The 17,879-nt window shown below is 35.1% G+C and overlaps 1 protein-coding gene across 2 annotated transcripts; it reads left to right on the top strand.

Moving 5' to 3' along the window:
- The first annotated feature begins 277 nt into the window (after window positions 1-277).
- Window positions 278-14,495, top strand: LOC306883141 (histone RNA hairpin-binding protein-like). 2 transcript variants are annotated; one of them, XR_013785340.1, is made up of 9 exons: window positions 278-1,249; window positions 1,954-2,073; window positions 3,130-3,234; window positions 3,364-3,426; window positions 3,812-3,961; window positions 4,091-4,240; window positions 6,503-6,614; window positions 13,018-13,845; window positions 14,256-14,492. XR_013785340.1 is itself a non-coding variant. In XM_079438252.1 (8 exons), exons 1-8 carry the CDS (start codon window positions 1,194-1,196, stop codon window positions 13,075-13,077), a joined length of 816 nt encoding a protein of 271 aa, XP_079294378.1. In that variant the 5' UTR covers window positions 278-1,193; the 3' UTR covers window positions 13,078-14,495. The 2 variants fall into 2 exon arrangements, 1 of the variants encoding a protein (XP_079294378.1); XM_079438252.1 differs by having other exon boundaries at window positions 13,018-14,495.
- Window positions 14,496-17,879: the final 3,384 nt, after the last annotated feature.

Here is a 17,879-nt window from a genome sequence, read left to right as displayed (position 1 = left end):
ATCAGTAGAACATGTACTATGTCACTGTCAAAAATATATTACAGAAAGAGAAATATTCAGAAGGACACCACAGGAGATATTAGATGCAAAACAAATATTTGGTCAAACAGGAAATTATAATTCTTTAATTGTATTCTTGAGGGAAACTGGGTTAATAAATAGAGTATAAAGGAAAGGCTGTTTTATCCGTTTTTGTTAGTCACTCTGGTCCACACTCCAGTATAGTAGGTGGCGGTAATGAACCTTAACGTTGGATGCCCCCCGCCATAAAACAAGAAGAAGAAGAGTGGAGGAAGTTAAGCCTACAAGAGTAGTCATTTGTTCAGATTCCTTGTCAGCTTTAAATAGTATAACGAGTGAACAATCAACATCAAGAAAGGATTTAATCTATGAAGCACTTATAAATCTGTTTAGGATTCAGGAAATTGGTGTAGTCTTGAGGTTCCTATGGGTACCTGCACATGTAGGAATACAAGGAAATTAAATAGTCGACAAATTGGCTAAACAAGCAATGAAACATATGTTGAGGTACAAAGTCCACTGAGTAAAGTAGAAACAAAAGGAAGAATTAAAGAACACATGAATAAAAAGTGGCAGGAAATGTAGGACAAGAATTTAAAGGGCAGGCACAGGATACAATATCCAAAAACAAGTTGGCAAAGGGAGAATATGTTTTAACATTAGAAAGGAAGACATAATTTTTACTCGATTTAGAATAGGACATTCTGGTTTAAATAATTCATTATTCACAATAGGGAAACATCAGTCAGGATTATGTGATACATGTAGTGAAGCAGAGATTTTTGAGCATGTACTTCTACATTGTGCAGTATATACCAAGGAAAGATAGGAGTTATTTAAGAAACTGAGTAACGTAACGTTAGGAGTAATTAATTTCACTATATCAAATCTTTTAAATTTTGCCTCAGGACAGACAAATATTACGAGATAAATTATTAGTTTTCTGAAGATAACAGGATTAGACAGTAGAATTTAATAATTTTTTATTATTATTCATTTATTTATTTTTTATTTCCCGTTAATTCTTCACACTCCAGTCCAGTTGGTGGCGGCAATACACCATAAATGGGCTTGTCAACCGCCATTAAATCTTACAAGAAGAAGACATTGGCGCGGTTTAATCTAAACCCGGCAGCATTTTGTGCGTAAGCTTTCTCATTTTTATTCGAAAAATGTCTGCCCATCAAAAACACAGATATGAAAACGATTGCAAACCTGATGAAAACAGGTAAGAATTCGAGAAATGTTTAGTCGTGGTTATAACGTTAACGTTAGTTGTTTTTGTTTTGTGTTTTATTACTCTTTGGTTTAGCGGTTTGCTAGCAAAGCAAGTCAGAACTATTGTTTTTGTATATTGCACTAACGTTATTTAGTCTGTTTTGCGCATCAAAACACCTTTTTGCACTCCTTTTAACTTCGTTTTATTAGTATCTTTTAACTTTTAAGCGCCGACACAGTATTGCAGAGAGGAATGTGAAGGATCCCGCCAGTGTTGTGCTTGGTGTAAATGAGCATGTTGGCGCCATGAGAACATCAAGATTGTACGATATCAACTTCTAAAACTACATCATCTCTCAATCTGCCATTTTATTTAGTTGTAATTTTTATGTTTTAGTACGCAGCTCGATCTCGTGTGTGTTGACATTTTGTGGCGCCTTGAAAACAGTTTACTTTGAACAAGTATTTTAAAGATTTAAATGAATAAGTTGCTGTTTTGGTGTAGAAATTTGTTAAGGTGTTTGATACAGCAGATTCGTGGTCAAGTATGTATAAAACGATTAATACGTTTTAACATGAAATGCTTGTTTACTAAAAAAAATATTAGTTTTAATGGACGTGCTCCATTAAATATGATACTGTGTAAGAATCAATTTTATTTGGTTTACTTAAAAAAAAAAAAAAAAATGCTACTCGTGTCTTTTTGTCTTGAAGGAACAAAGGCTCTTCAAAATGGTCCCATTGTAGGAAACGCGGTGCAGATGGTAATCTGAGAAAATCTCACGAGGTTGAAGAGCCTGGCAAATGTTCACAGAGCTCACGCAGACCGGAAAGGTAATGATGATTATTATGCTTCCTTATCTGATTCAAATAGTGTGCACAACAGACACTTTGTGATGTGGCACTCATGGTGCAACTCAAAGAAAAACCCAGACCAAACTGTTTTGGAAGATCTTTATTTTGTTAGTTTTTTTCAAGTGGCAGTCACATGAAAGGTGAACATTCCATGGTGACTGTTGTTAGAGAGAAATATTCAGGATGAAGTTGGACAAATAATGGTTGTATATTAATGTTCATGTCTTTTTGTCTTACCGGTTCCTGGAGCTGCCTAATAGGAGTGGCCCGCAAACAGGAAGACGATTATATGCTAACTTTGAAGGGGAGGGGTTGGTCTATTAAGAATGTTTAGACCTAAATTTTATGAATGGTTGTTTATTGCTTTTTAAGGTAATAATATAACTTGTTAGGGGTGATTATTATTGAAGTGCTGTCTGTAAGCTTATAAATACTCTAACTTGTATAATGTACAGTTAGTAGCTGATGAGGGGTTACGATTGGTCAGTTTGAAAATGGAGGAGATTAAAACTATAAAAGGACAGAGAAATGTTTGGGAAAAAAAAAGAATGGTGTTCGTTGGGTCAGTAGCCAACTGTGTATCCTATTTTTGTGATGATTTGAGTTGTATTTTGAACAGTTCTTTTGTTAGTTTTTTTTTTCTCTTGGGTAAAGTCTTCATTTATATTGGGACATTTTGCTATGGTCCTTGATACACCTTTCTGGAATTTGTAGCACGCGGAATTAAAAAAAACTATTTTTCCATGGACAATTCTGGAGTTTTTTTTTTTTTTGCTGTTTGTTTAGCCACTGCATCGACCATCTTACCACACACTTGATTTCTCAAAAGTCAAATGGATTTTTTTAAATTTTGTGGTTAGCATTTTGTAGCGTATAACATGCATAAATTGTAAACTCTTTGTTAATTGAATTATCAATTTTATGCCAAAATGAGATCTAACCTCTTCCTGGCATACAAACAATGTTTAGTGATGACAAATTGACTGGCAAAATTTAGATTAGTCTTTTATTATTGTTATTTATCGTTTTCTGTAGTTTCACAACCCCAGAGAGTGTGGGACCTGTGTCCAGAGTAAAAAACTGGGGAGATGAGGTAGAGGCAGAGGAAATGCGTTCAAATGTCCAACATGACATGCATCGGTCAGTTGCCTCTTGGTTTCTTATTTTATCTGTTCCAATTACTCTGTAAATGTAATTTAATTTTAATACAATATAAAGACATAGTTGATATCCTTTATAAACTGTTAATTAGTGATCTCTCTTTTTCAGATACAGAAGAAGGATTCTTGAAGCAGATTTTCCTCAAAGAGACAGAAAAATCTCATCTGGAAGGTTTGTGATTAAAGCAATGTAATATTTTCTTTAAGTCTTCAAAAAGCTAGTGTAACTTTTTCAGTGTTAAAACTCTACTATTTCAGTCTAATATGCACATTAAAAGTATGTTGTTTCCACGAAGACTGTATTCACTGTGACTCTGTGGTGCTCTTAAAACATTGCTGTGTTTTTTGAGCATCTTTACCAGCTAAATACAGGAAGTGTGAGTTTAGGGTGGGACTATCTATTTGCATGAACGGTGGCAAATGAGGACACTTTTTGAAACCTGGTGCTTTTTTTTAATTATTTTTTTTATTTTTTTATTTTTTTTATTTTAACAGTTCCATCACTTGTACAACAGTCATGTCTCGAGTTGTAACCCAAGATTTTCATGTTCCCCCAGTTCTGACTCCAGAGACTCGAGAGATTCCAAAGAATCTCCTGCTAAAGGTGACATCGAGACAGACGAGACCACTCTCATAAGGAGACAAAAACAGATTAATTATGGGAAAAACACACTCGCATATGATAGATACATTAAAGAAGTTCCCAAGTGAGTGGGATCATGATTATTGTTTTTAAACTAAATTTATTATACAGCTATGTCCTCTTGTCTGTGATTTTGAGTCCTTATATTATCTTAGTGTTGAAGTATTTAACAATATTTTAACCATTATTTTAGGCATATGAGACAGCCAGGTGTTCATCCAAAGACTCCAAACAAATTCAAGAAGTACAGCCGACGCTCCTGGGACCAGCAGATTAAACTGTGGCGGGTCAAACTTCACGCGTGGGATCCTCCTGCAGAAGAGGGAAGCGACCTGCAGCAGATGTAAGTTTCTTGATGTCCAAATAAACTAAACTGCTACAGTCTCCTAAAGGAACAATAATTTTTATGAATGGTCCAGCATAGTGGCAACACGATGATTAATTGTGACCCGTGCTGGCAAAAAAGTCGGAATGTGTACGGTCTAATGAGCTACAGGCAAAATACGTTTTTCTTGTGAAACTAACACTAGCTTTCTTTTTTCTATCCTATCTACTTGTTTCTTATAAAAAAAAAGCCTTTCTACGTGTACTGCGTTAGGTTAACCAAGACTTGTAATAGCACTTGCATGTTGTTGCTCTTTTGTTGGTTTTGATTGCTTCTAATGTCCTCATTTGTAAGTCACTTTGGATAAAATCGTCTGCTAAATGACTAAATGTAGAAGTGAAATCTCAGTTTGTCAAATTTGAGGTTTTTGCAAAAATGAGTTCATTAAGCCCTCTTCTGGCGATCTCAATGCTCCAAATAGTAATTAAACATCTAAAATGATCTTAATTTTTATGTTTTCTGAGAGGACTTCTGGACAACTGCTGCTGCTTCTCACCACAAGTTGTAGGACTATTGTTGCAAAGCACAGCATTCCAGCTTTGTGAATATTCATTTAGAATTCTCAATGACATGAGTTCAAAGCAGTGAAATATGATTTTCAAACCTATGCTGATGAAAACAAAACAATCGTTCTGACTGACATTTGCAGTCCCAGACATTTCTCCCAGAGCGTGCAAACTCCTTAAATATATTGCGAAATATGTCTTGGCGAGATTCACACAAAAATTACCTGTTATGTCTTACATAAACGTTTAGTTAATGGTTGGGGAAACATCTGATGTGTAACATTATAATAGATCCATGCATTACAGTAGGTCTTAATACAGATCTGTCTTACATTAACCAAGAGCAGCAAGTGATTCCTCTTTTCTTTTAAACTGTTTCTTTGCATCTTTGTTCCTAATTTTTAATAACAAAGATAAAATAAAAAATAGCTATATTCTGATTAATACTATAGTAAATATCAAGAAAAAATTGAGGAAAATATGCAATGTTGCTTGGTGATTTTGCTTTGGAATCTTCAAAAACCTTTATCTATATATTATTATTATTTTTTTTACTCTGCTGACTCTGTTGCCTTCAAACTGCTGTAGCTCAGTAATTTTTTTTTTTGTCCAATGCCAACAAGTCATATGTCATTTTGAAGGTATTTTATAGTGTCATGAACACCCCCCCCGGTTTAGCACTGGTCTTTGACACCTCACATTTGAAAAACACTCAATCAAACACTCACTCGCATGTAAAGCTGTGGAAAATATGGAGTGTAGAGGGTGGGATGAGGGGAGAAAACAACCACAGACCTCCAACACCCTCGTTATACAGACAGATAAATATTAAAATGAGCAAAGAAAGAAAAAACAAACGGAGATATATATCATCTTGATGTATTTTAAAAAATATCATCATAATGAACTCTCGAAATCTTATCATTAGATACTAACAACTATCATGAACAAACCCAGTATATTTTGATAAATTATTATATGAAATAAGCAGAGAAATGTCTAAGAAAAATTAAGAATGTAAAAGTTCTAAGTAGAGCTGGGCTATTTCTTTTTTTTTTTTTTTTTTTTTCAGAACATTTGACCGATTTTTTTTTTTGTCGTTTTTTTTTTTGTTTTTTAACGATTTTTAATTCGTCAACTTGATAGTGTAACTGCAACATGATTCAAGTAATTATTTTTTTTTTTTTTTTTTTTTTTTTCTTCTTTATTAACCCTGTAGTTAAAGAAAATTGGATTCCAAGTGCACCACATGTTGTCAGCATGTTAAACAAATCACTTGTTAAATATCTTTGCAGAAAAGATGCATGAACTTTTTTTTTTATTCCATTGCGCTGCTTTGCCATTGCTTTGTCTATGTAAACCGTGAACTACTAGCCTATGTCTGATATTTCATGTTTGCATCATGGTGACAAGCTGAAAGCTGCTGTTGTATTTACAGCACATTTATAGCACATTTAATAATAGTCTACTTGTGTTATACCTTAGGTCATTTTGAATTCGAATTACCTTGGCTTGTTTTTTTTTTTTTGTTTTTTTTTTAAAGCATTTTCCTCATATTATTTCTGAACATATATGTATAAAACAAGTTTGTACATAATGTAGTTGTAGTTCATGCATCTTTTCTGCAGGTCACAATTGTTGTTTTAGTTTTATTTATTTATTTTTGCTTTAATCTAATTCAGTGTTCATTTAACTCTTGCTGTGATTGAAACAGAGAAGAGATTGACCTTGGTGAAATAATGGACTTTGAGTTGGATGTGGAGTGTTCAGCGGATGCTGAATCCCAGTGTCCAACATCCAGTGGAGCATCGCTGTCTTTGGCAGAGGTAATTTCTAAATTTATAAACCCATTCCCAGCATGATCAGTGCCAACAGTATTTCTGTATGTATTTTTAATTGATTTATTTTTGACTGATTTTTGTGGCGGTAATTTCCTGAATTTTGTGGAAATCATATTTACCATACCACAGGTTTTTTGTGCCCTTGATCCGAGTCATTGAATATTGAGTATCTGCCGATACAGAGTTCCGATGCCATAGTTTTCCTAGTGCTTGGTGCACATTTCAAGTGCAATTAAGTTATTAAATTAAATCCAATCCATACAGGGATGTGGAAATGCAGACCTGCCAACCTGTACACATTTTGTGTAGCGGGCACGCATTTTGACCTCAAAGTACCCAGGTATAATTTGTCACTTTAAACTACGCAAAAACCTGGTGACGCCTTTGGGCAGCACAAACCAATCAAGCAACAGCAATGAAAGAGCACTTCGAACAATCAGAGCGCTGGGTTTTTTCCCCATCTAGCAAGTGGGATGATTGACAAATGCATAGACCTATCATAAAAAGAGACTGCAAATAGACAGCAAAACAAAATCCCGCTCGGTCTCGTACCTTTTTTTACTCCCACTGTCTGATTTCTTAAAAGAGGACAGTACACACGGTACTTACATCTAAGGTAAACGGGTTGGGGTGGATGTGGAAAGTTACAATATTGAGTTGAGTTAACTTAATCCTCTGGAGTCGACGTGATCGCATTGATATTCTAGACGAACTGAATAGAATAAAAGCACACATTCATATTCAGTCAGATCTGCTGCGGTTTATTTGTTCGTATAGCCGCACTCACTGAACAGCGTCCTAATATTAGGGCTTTTAGTCCAAAAAAAGTGCACGTACTTGGATAAATACTGATATATTTGCACTAGAGCTTCGCCCGTGTCTAATAAACCTGTAAAAAGTCTTACCTGAACATTCACATCTGCGTTCAGCTGCTGACAGAGCAGACAGTTACCATGTTTGGGTAACAGCTTCACAAACAGACTTTTCAACTACACAGTATTATTTCTGTATTACAGTCATTCATAAGTTAATAGTTCAGATATAAACACTGATGTTTATGGTAGCGATCAAAATAGACCTTTTGAAAGTTAACTGGCGCTTCAAATAACGTTTGTCGATTGCATTGTTTCGCCACTAGGTGGAGTGACTTAAATGTATTTGTGATTGAATCAAGAGATTTGTTTAAAAACGCCGATTCATCCAGTATAGAAACAAGTGAAGTATTTATGAGTGAGACATTAAATCATTCAAACCACTTTTTCATAATTTTAATATGAACTAAATGTATTAGAAATACATATTAATTTAAATGTTTAATAATTCGTTCAAATTAAACACTTAATAAATAGACTGCAGCAATGATATTTTGTCACACATTATTTTGTTTTGTGGGAGAATCGTGATCTCTGTTTGAGACAAAAAAATTGTGATTCTCAATTTATCCAGAATCGTGCAGCTGTCGTATGTGACTGAATGCAGACCTTTGGTAAATATCTAACATGAATAACGTTATCCTAACACTGCATAATTTTCAAGCTAGTTTGCCTATTCACCAGGCATTTAAGTTGGTAAAGTAGTGTAAAGTTATGTGCTCGGTTACAGAAAAGCGTGTGTGTGTTCATGCCTTGCAGCTAAAAAAACATGAGATCAGATGAGGACAGTTGAAGGGAGAGAGAGAGAGCAGCAGACCTAAAAAGAAACCAAAAAGAGTCCATGCCCCACAGCAGTTCCTCACAAAATATCTCGATATGATACCCCCCCCATTGCAATCACACAAGTGGTACTCCAAAAAAATTTCAAAGGTTGGCAGGTCTGGGAAATGTCAAAAAGCAGCATCTATCATCACTAATAATTACTATAGCTGTCCATTCGTCCGTCAGTCGATCATTATTATTATTTTTTTTAATCTGATTTATTACGTGTCGATTAATTGCAATTGTTTGCAATTAATTGTAATTGTTTGACTGAAAATACCCGCAAAAGATTATTTTAAGCTATTTTTGTGATAAATGAGATGCAAACTCACCTTTCAGTGACAACTCCCTTTTTTGAGATCAAAATAGGTCACTTGTGAGATTTTCTTAGATCAATGAGAAATTGTTTTTATGAGGGAAGGGGGGGCATGCCCGTAATGGAGAGAATGAAAATATCTGAAGACTGTTATGAAAATGAATGTTAAAAATAAAAATGACATGAAAACATGTCTATGAACACGTGATTAGAACACTGTTAGATTATGATGCAGCAATGTTATTAAAAAAGAATCATCTAAAAACGAATAGCTGCCCTTTGGTGAAGATGACTTTATGCCAATAAACTGAAACCTGTTCTGACTATGGCACTTCCTATGATATTATTCCGATATCTTAGATACATAACATAGATGTAATATTACAACTTGTATCTGCACAAAATGATGCATATGTCAGTGAACTTTAAGTTACGCGTTATAGCGAGAGAGAGAAAGAGAGAGAGCTCCTGCCGTGATGCTCTTTCAACAACGCGCTGAAACACGGGTAAGGACATAATTTACTATAGATTTCACATCCTATAAAGTTCTCATTATCATGGTTATGTCATCAATGTTTATGGCAGATTTGTGCTATATTTTCATCTACATTATCAAGTGATTCCTAAAATCGCCTGCGTGTTTTCGAAGCCATACGAAGTACGAAAACAATTTTAATTGTATGACAACTGCTGAACAAATATGAGGAAAAAAATCACTGCTGCATTATTATAGGATCAGTATTTTTAAAAAAGCATAATCAGATATGTATGTAGCTAACCCAGACATCACTGTGACTTCAAAGCCAAGCTTCTCTCTCTTCTCACGTCTATACTTTGAACCGCATGCTGTTGCAAGCTAAACAATCAGAGCTTTTTTTGGCTACAGCGCCATCTATTGGATTGTACTGATATTGCATATTGGAGCAACTGCCTCACGGGCTGGATGAAAACGCCCATAGTTTGCCCACCTCTGCAGATTCGTATCATTTTTTAAATCCCTCGCGGGCAGCCACAGGAATGATAGCGGGCTGCAGATGGCCCGCGGGCCGTAGTTTGGACACCCCTGGTTTAGTGTATTTGACAATGGTTTTTCTCAAATAAAACTGGTTTTCTCTCAGAGCAGATCTGCTGATGTTCATGTTTATATAGACGCTGAAAACACCATTAGTGTCATGCGTGCATACTTCAGTATGTAGTAGATAAAACGGCGCCACTCATATCTACTTTTGACTTATCCATCCATCAGATTGCGCGTTTTAAGTGACAACCTTGTTAACATTATACTGTATGTTATATGTTCACGACTGCACCGGGATTCCCTCTACATCACAGAAATTATACGGCATTATAACTTCTTATAAATGCGACATACCTTTATCTGCACGGAGGGATGATGTCCGCGAATGAGCGAACATGTTGAATGTATTGCCTGCTTTTGCAGCCACTTTGCGTCCACATATTTTGCAAATTGGATTCCTCATCAAGGACAACCCCACATTCGTGTTTAAAAAAAAAAAAAAAAAAAAAATTATATCCAAAGTATTCCCATACTGCAAATTTAAACACTTTTTTTCGGCGGGGGATGGAGATTAGATATAATCTGTCATTTCAGCAGAGTGAAGCAGCCGAAATAAATCGCATATGCGCGGGTGAGATTATTATATATATTTTTTTTTTTTTCAAACCGTTGATATGCAAATGTTTATGGTATAACCGTGTACGCTCAAAACCATGATAGACAGTCATACCGGTATATCGTTACAACCCTAACCTAAACCTATTTATCTTAGGGTTATACCGAAACCATAACATACATACATCTCTCTATATATGTAATGGATATTATAAACAGTCTGTGGTCACAACTATTAATATGGGACTACTGATATAAACTTGTTAAAAAAAAATGTTCAGAATAGGTTAGAAAGCATGAAGTTTGCAAATGCCAGTCTATCAGTCAAGTCCAAGGCAAGACGCAACCCATAGCCACGCGTTATGACAACGACATCTCCGATAGACTGGTGGCAGTTAAAACTAATAGGAAATAAATTCCTGTAGAGTGATGCCTTGCACAAAATGCACATCAAATTCGCTAAACATGGAATCTTGAACACGTATGTCGCACTAGAACAGACCTCCTTGTTTTTGCGTGTCATGCAAACACATTTAAGCATCTTTTTAATGACTGTGTCCTGTTGAAAGTGCATACCGCCATAGACGTATGTCTATGCATACCACCACCTGTTGCTTGACATTGGCATGACAGCTGACGAATCGCCGGTGGATTGGGCTTAGGAGAGCAGATCGACTCTGGACATCCATACATATGTATTACATTCATTTTTAATTGAAATAAGATCAAAGAAGGGAATTACAAACTGTAGAGCAAAGTTAATTTTTCGTTCTTTCGGGTGTTTTTAGGTCAAAATACTACAGAAATTGAAGAAAAAATCTGCACTGCACTGAGACACTGATTCTACAGAAGTTATTCAGTTGAGCAATTTTCATTGCGATTCATTGTTTGATTAACATTAATAACGTTCAGCAGTAGGCTAATGCTGTCGTCACTTTAGAACCAAATGCACAGTTTCAATTACTGTGCTTAACTTTTTTTAATGTCCACCATGTCCTATTCATGGATGTTTCTTTATCACACTAAGTTACTCAGTAACTTGAGTACTGTGCTTTTTGCCATTTATTTTGGAATATACTCATGAAAAACTGGAGGGACTTATATTTGGTTTATTTAAGAGGCTTTTGTCTGTCCACCTTGATGCTATCAAGTCACAGTGTGACTTTTGCTAGGGCTTCTCAAAGTCTTTAACAAACTTCTTTCACAATTTGAGTTTACAAGACTTTTATTAAAAGCAAATTACTAATGTTAAGTAGTAAAGCATTGTGATTTCCCAGTGTTAACAACATAACGACTTTGTCGCTAGATTTAGCGACTTTCAAACCCCCCTAGCGACTTTTTCCCAAAAAAGCGACTAGCGACAAATCTAGCGACTTCTTGGATAAACCTTAGCGTGTCTCTGTGATTGCTGGTACTGCCGCGACGACGCGAGGTCAGCGCGCACGCACCTCTTTCTCTGCATCTGCATCTCAAGTTAAAACAGAAATTGTTGCTTCTCTAATTTTGCAAATATAGCCGAAATCACAGCACAGGAATTATCTTTGTCTTGTCTTATCTTGTGTGTATTATTTGATTTCATCAGACGATGGTTGTGCAGACTAGCTTCTTGGAAGGGAGAGCTGGTTATGTATTCTTAATTGGTGGCTGCGTTTCAGTCACCATTTCATATTTGTCCCATTGACTGACTACAGAAATAGTAAAATATATAAAGGAAAACAGTTTTATTGAGAAGTTGGCTGCATTAAAATACAGTATGAGCACAGAGAGACAAACAAATGTAAAAAGCAATACGACGTGATGTCATTAATATGCTAATTAGCAGGTAAAGTCTGGGTGAAATGGGTGAAATAAGGTAGTCTTAGAAGGGATAAAGACTTGCATAGAACAAGATATGGTCAAAGTGTCACTGGAAAAAGTAATTGTTTTTGGTTGGTCTTGTACAGTTGTAACTAGGGATGTCACGATACCAAAAATCTAGTAGTCGGTACCGATACCATTAAAAGTACACATTACTCGATACCACAGGAAAAAAATAAAGAGAATACTTAAACATAAACACTACAAAAACACAACATTAGTGGCACTTGGCCTTGAAATAATATACACACACACACACACACACACACACACACACACACACACAGACAGACATATAGACTATGAATGCAAGCATTAGTTTAAATTCACTGACATACTGGCCAAAAATTTGTTTAAAACCATTCATAAACAACAAATATTTAAAACCATAATATTAGCCAATGTTAATAAGGATAATCCGCAGACGGATACACCACGAATGAACAAGCTGTAAACTGTCAGACAGTTGTGTGTGCGTGATCATGCGCAGTGCTCGTGCTTTGAGCTGCTTGGAGTGCACGCTCTCATTTAAATCTCACAATCATTCATGTATCGTTGCCGTCTTCCACGTGTAGTTCTTCTGTGTGCTTGTAGGCATTTTTTTTTTCTTCTTTTTTTTTACCCTTTGAAGCCTGACTGAAAAACTTGCAGGCGTATGCTCTGGCTGCCCCCGTCAGTTCCAGAAGAATTGCAGCCTCGGTAGTCACTACCTTCGGTTCCATTGGTACTTGCACTACTGACGAAAAACAAGTACTGGCAGGATTTTAAAATGTAAATACCGACTTGGTACCGTAGTATTGGTTCTTGTGACATCCTTAGTTGTAACACATTTGAAGTGTGATAGTTGACTAGGGATGGCCATTAACGCTTTGTCATCTTGTGTTACAGGATTCGTTTACAGGAACCCCTAAAAAGATTATGAAAATTCATGATGCTGAAATGTCATGAGCAACTACACTGAGATCCAAGGCTCTATGAGAGAACTCCTGAGCAGCTGAATTGTTTTAATACACTGTTCACCTTACTGTTTTGAGCATTATTGTGAAATGCTTTCAACAGGTTCTGGTGTTTTATTGGTAGCACAGGTTTTGACAGCTTAAAGAGAAGGTTTTGTCCATATCACTGAATTCAACATGTTCTTTCCATCTTTTCCTTTTTTGGTCTTTGCAAAAGAAAATGTAAATGTGTAAATTTTGTAATTGTTGAATTTTCTATTGTGGTAATCCATTTAGTGCTCAGTGGACATTCTCTTGTATTAATCAGTTTGTTGGATCTCAGAGAGGGTTCACAACAAATTTCCAATGTTAAATAGTTTTTGGTTTTAAGCGTTCTTTTAGATGTTTTTTGACTTGTTAATTTCTATTTTATTAAGAACCTTTTGAAAATAAATATTAAACTGGAATGACAGTAATTGTCAGTTATTTAATATAGAATGTATTTAATAACTGAATATGCTAAGCTTTCAAGACTTTGGTATGAAACAAAATTAAGTCAAATGTTTTTGTAGAACCTTTTGGATTCCTGTCAAATGGAGCCATTGAATGCAACAAATGTTTGGAATCATAAGGAAATACTTATTTGGTAATGAAATTGGTACTTTTACTCAGTAATGTTACATTGAAGCTCTGTTTTCTCTTCAGTGATGCAAATGACTTTCTCAATATTATTTCATGTCAGGCTTTACAGGGTTAAGATTTAAATGGAGCTTATGTTATAGTAACCAGCATAAATGAGTATACCTCGATACCCCAATTTTTTATTTTTCTTAAAGGGTTACTCCACCCCAAAATGAAAATTGTCATTAATCACCCCCACGTCATTCCAAACCTGTAAAAGCTTTGTTCGTCTTCGGAACACAAATTCAGATATTGTTGATGCATTCTGTCAGCTCTCTGACCCTCCCATAGACCGCAATCTAATTAACACGATCAACGTCCAGAAACATAGCAAGGAGATCGGTAAAATAATCCATGTGACATCAGGGGTTCAACCGTAATGTTACGAAGCTAAGAGAATACTTTTTGTATGCAAAGAAAACAAAAATAACGACTTTTTCATCAATTTGTTGTCTCCAAGTCACCCTAGCGGAAGGGGGTAAGTGATTGACAATTTTCATTTTGGGGTAGAGTAACCCTTTGAAGATTAATACAATTCATGGAAAGAATGCAAAACTGAAATGTATTAACATATACTTAAAATAGAGAAATATGTCATTAAAATCAGTAAAATAAATTAGCCAGTTTGTTTAAAGGTTTGGAGAAATGAGTACGCCACTGATTCAATTAAATGTAATATTCTAATTGGTGCTGGGCAACGATTAATCTCGATGAATCGCATCCAAATTAAACGTTTGTTTATATAATATATGTGTGTGTACTGTGTATATTTATAGTCATTTAGCAAATGCTTTTATCCAAAGCGAATTACAAATGAGGACAATGGAAGCAATCAAAATCAACAAAAGAGCAATATGCAAGTGTTTTGACAAGTCTCAGTTAGCTTAGTGCAGTACATTTAGCAAGGTTTTTTCTTTTTAATTATATAATAAAAAGATAAACAGATGAAATAGAAAAAGTCTAGAGCAAGCTAGTGTTAGAGGCCTTTTTTATTTTTTTAATTGTATGATGAATAAAAGTTAGCTTAGTGCAGTACATGTAGCAAGTTTTTTTTTAAATTGTATAAAAATATAAACGGAATAGAAAAAGAATAGAGAAGCTAGTGTTAGTCTTTTAAGAAAACAAGCAGTTAGTAGAGTGCAAGTCTAAAAGGGGCACTTTTTTAATGTAAAGACAGTATATATTGTGAAAATATGTACATGTATATATTTATAATTCATATAATTTAGATATAAATATTTAATATAAATTTTTTTCTTAAATATATACATGCATTTGTGTGTATTTATATATACATAATAAATATACAAAGTACACACAGTGGGTACGGAAAGTATTCTGACCCTGAATACTTAGGACCATGTGATATTTCAGTTTTTCTTTTTTAATAAATCTGCAAAAATGTCAACAATTCTGTGTTTTTCTGTCAATATGGGGTGCTGTGTGTACATTAATGGGCGAAAAAAATGAACTTAAATGATTTTAGCAAATGGCTGCAATATAACAAAGAGTGAAAAATTTAAGGGGGTCTGAATACGTTCCGTACCCACTGTATATTATGTACACAAAAACTTTAATTTTGGATGCGATTAATCATGATTAATCATTGCCTAGCACTAATTCTAATACTTCATATGATTTTTTCAGGGACCTTGTCATAAGTCTATTGTTGTGAAATTTCTGTGCTCTTCTAAGGGGTTCTGTTGTTGTCAGCATTACATATGAGATGATAACTTTGAATATCAGATATATCAGAACATACATGATGATCAAATATTGCCTTTAACTTACAACCAGAACAATTTAATTTAGTTATTTTGTAACTTTCAGGAGAGTGTAGTCATTTTTGCAACATTTTATCACTTTGAATAAGTCTGACATGCTTTTTTGGTAATTGATCAAGCAGACTTGTTCTCTATGTAAAGAATAATTGGTGAATTTAAGTTTCAGATGGGGTGTACTCATTTATGCAGAGTATTGTATAGATTATTAATAATATAACAATTAAAATGATTAAAATAACAGGAATTCAAGGAATAGAGGATGGAGGGAAATCGGTTCATAAAATAGCATTGTTCACAGATTATGTATTATTCTTCATAGAAAATCCATCTCATTCCATCCCCCCACTCCTGCAGTGTTTGCATGAACATGGACTAGTCTCGGATATAAAATTAACAAAAATAAATCTGAAGCAATGATGATTTCTGGTGTTTGGCTATCCCAGTTGAATAAACAGGTCTTGTTTCATTGGTCAAAGCAAGGATTTAGATACCTAGGAACGATTCTTCTTATATACAAACCCGATTCCAAAAAAGTTGGGACACTGTACAAATTGTGAATAAAAACAGAATGCAATGATGTGGAAGTTTCAAATTTCAATATTGTACTCAGAATACAACATAGATGACATATCAAATGTTTAAACTGAGAAAATGTTTCATTTTAAGGGAAAAATAAGTTTATTTTAAATTTCATGGCATCAACACATCTCAAAAAAGTTGGGACAAGGCCATGTTTACCACTGTGTGGCATCCCCTCTTCTTTTTATAACAGTCTGCAAACGTCTGGGGACTGAGGAGACAAGTTGCTCAAGTTTAGGAATAGGAATGTTGTCCCATTCTTGTCTAATATAGGCTTCTAGTTGCTCAACTGTCTTAGGTCTTCTTTGTCGCATCTTCCTCTTTATGATGCGCCAAATGTTTTCTATGGGTGAAATATCTGGACTGCAGGCTGGCCATTTCAGTACCCGGATCCTCCTCCTACGCAGCCATGATGTTGTAATTGATGCAGTATGTGGTCTGGCATTGTCATGTTGGAAAATGCAAGGTCTTCCCTGAAAGAGACAACGTCTGGATGGGAGCATATGTTGTTCTAGAACTTGGATATACCTTTCAGCATTGATGGTGCCTTTCCAGATGTGTAAGCTACCCATGCCACACGCACTCATGCAACCCCATACCATCAGAGATGCAGGCTTCTGAACTGAGCGCTGATAACAACTTGGGTTGTCCTTGTCCTCTTTAGTCCGGATGACATGGCGTCCCAGTTTTCCAAAAAGAACTTCAAATTTTGATTCGTCTGACCACAGAACAGTTTTCCACTTTGCCACAGTCCATTTTAAATAAGCCTTGGCCCAGAGAAAACGCCTGCGCTTCTGGATCATGTGGCTTCTTTTTTACCTATAGAGTTTTAGCCGGCAACAGCGAATGACACTGTGGATTGTGTTCACCTACAATGTTTTCTGGAAGTATTCCTGAGCCCATGTTGTGATTGCATCACATACAGGAATGCTACTGTAATGGAAGTGCCGTCTAAGGGCCCAAAGATCACGGGCATCCAGTATGGTTTTCCGGTAATCTTTGGATGATATTATGCACTGTAGATGATGATAACTTCAAACTCTTTGCAATTTCTCTCTGAGAAACTCCTTTCTGATATTGCTCCACTATTTTTCGCCGCAACATTGGGGGAATTGGTGATCCTCTGCCATCTTGACTTCTGAGAGACACTGCCACTCTGAGAGGCTCTTTTTATACCCAATCATGTTGCCAATTGACCTAATAAGTTGCAAATTGGTCCTCCAGCTGTTCCTTATATGTACATTTAACTTTTCCGGCCTCTTATTCCTACCTGTCCCAACTTTTTTGGAATGTGTAGCTCTCATGAAATCCAAAATGAGCCAATATTTGGCATGACATTTCAAAATGTCTCACTTTCAACATTTCATATGTTATCTATATTATATTGTGAATAAAATATAAGCTTATGAGATTTGTAAATTATTGCATTCCTTTTTTATTCGTAATTTGTACAGTGTCCCAACTTTTTTGGAATCGGGTTTGTATATATATATATATATACATATATATATATATAAGTTTATTTTAAAAAATAAATTTTTTTAAAAATAAATGAAATTTATTTATTTTTAAAAAATAATTTTTTTAAAAAATATCAGTGGTTTTATTTTTTTTTCAGATAAAAAAAATAAATAAAAAAAATGATGTAATAAGATGGGAGATTCTCCTCTCATTACTGGGCAGAGTTGAGGTATACGAAAATAAATATGATCAAGCGCTTGCTATTTAATTCCATACGAAAGGTGTATTTATCATCCATTTTTACATTTAT

Source organism: Barbus barbus, assembly GCF_936440315.1.
Source record: "Barbus barbus genome assembly, chromosome: 17".
NCBI classification, from domain to species: Eukaryota; Metazoa; Chordata; class Actinopteri; order Cypriniformes; family Cyprinidae; genus Barbus; species Barbus barbus.
Note: the sequence above shows the minus strand (reverse complement) of the source record. Positions and strands in the feature narration are given on the sequence as shown.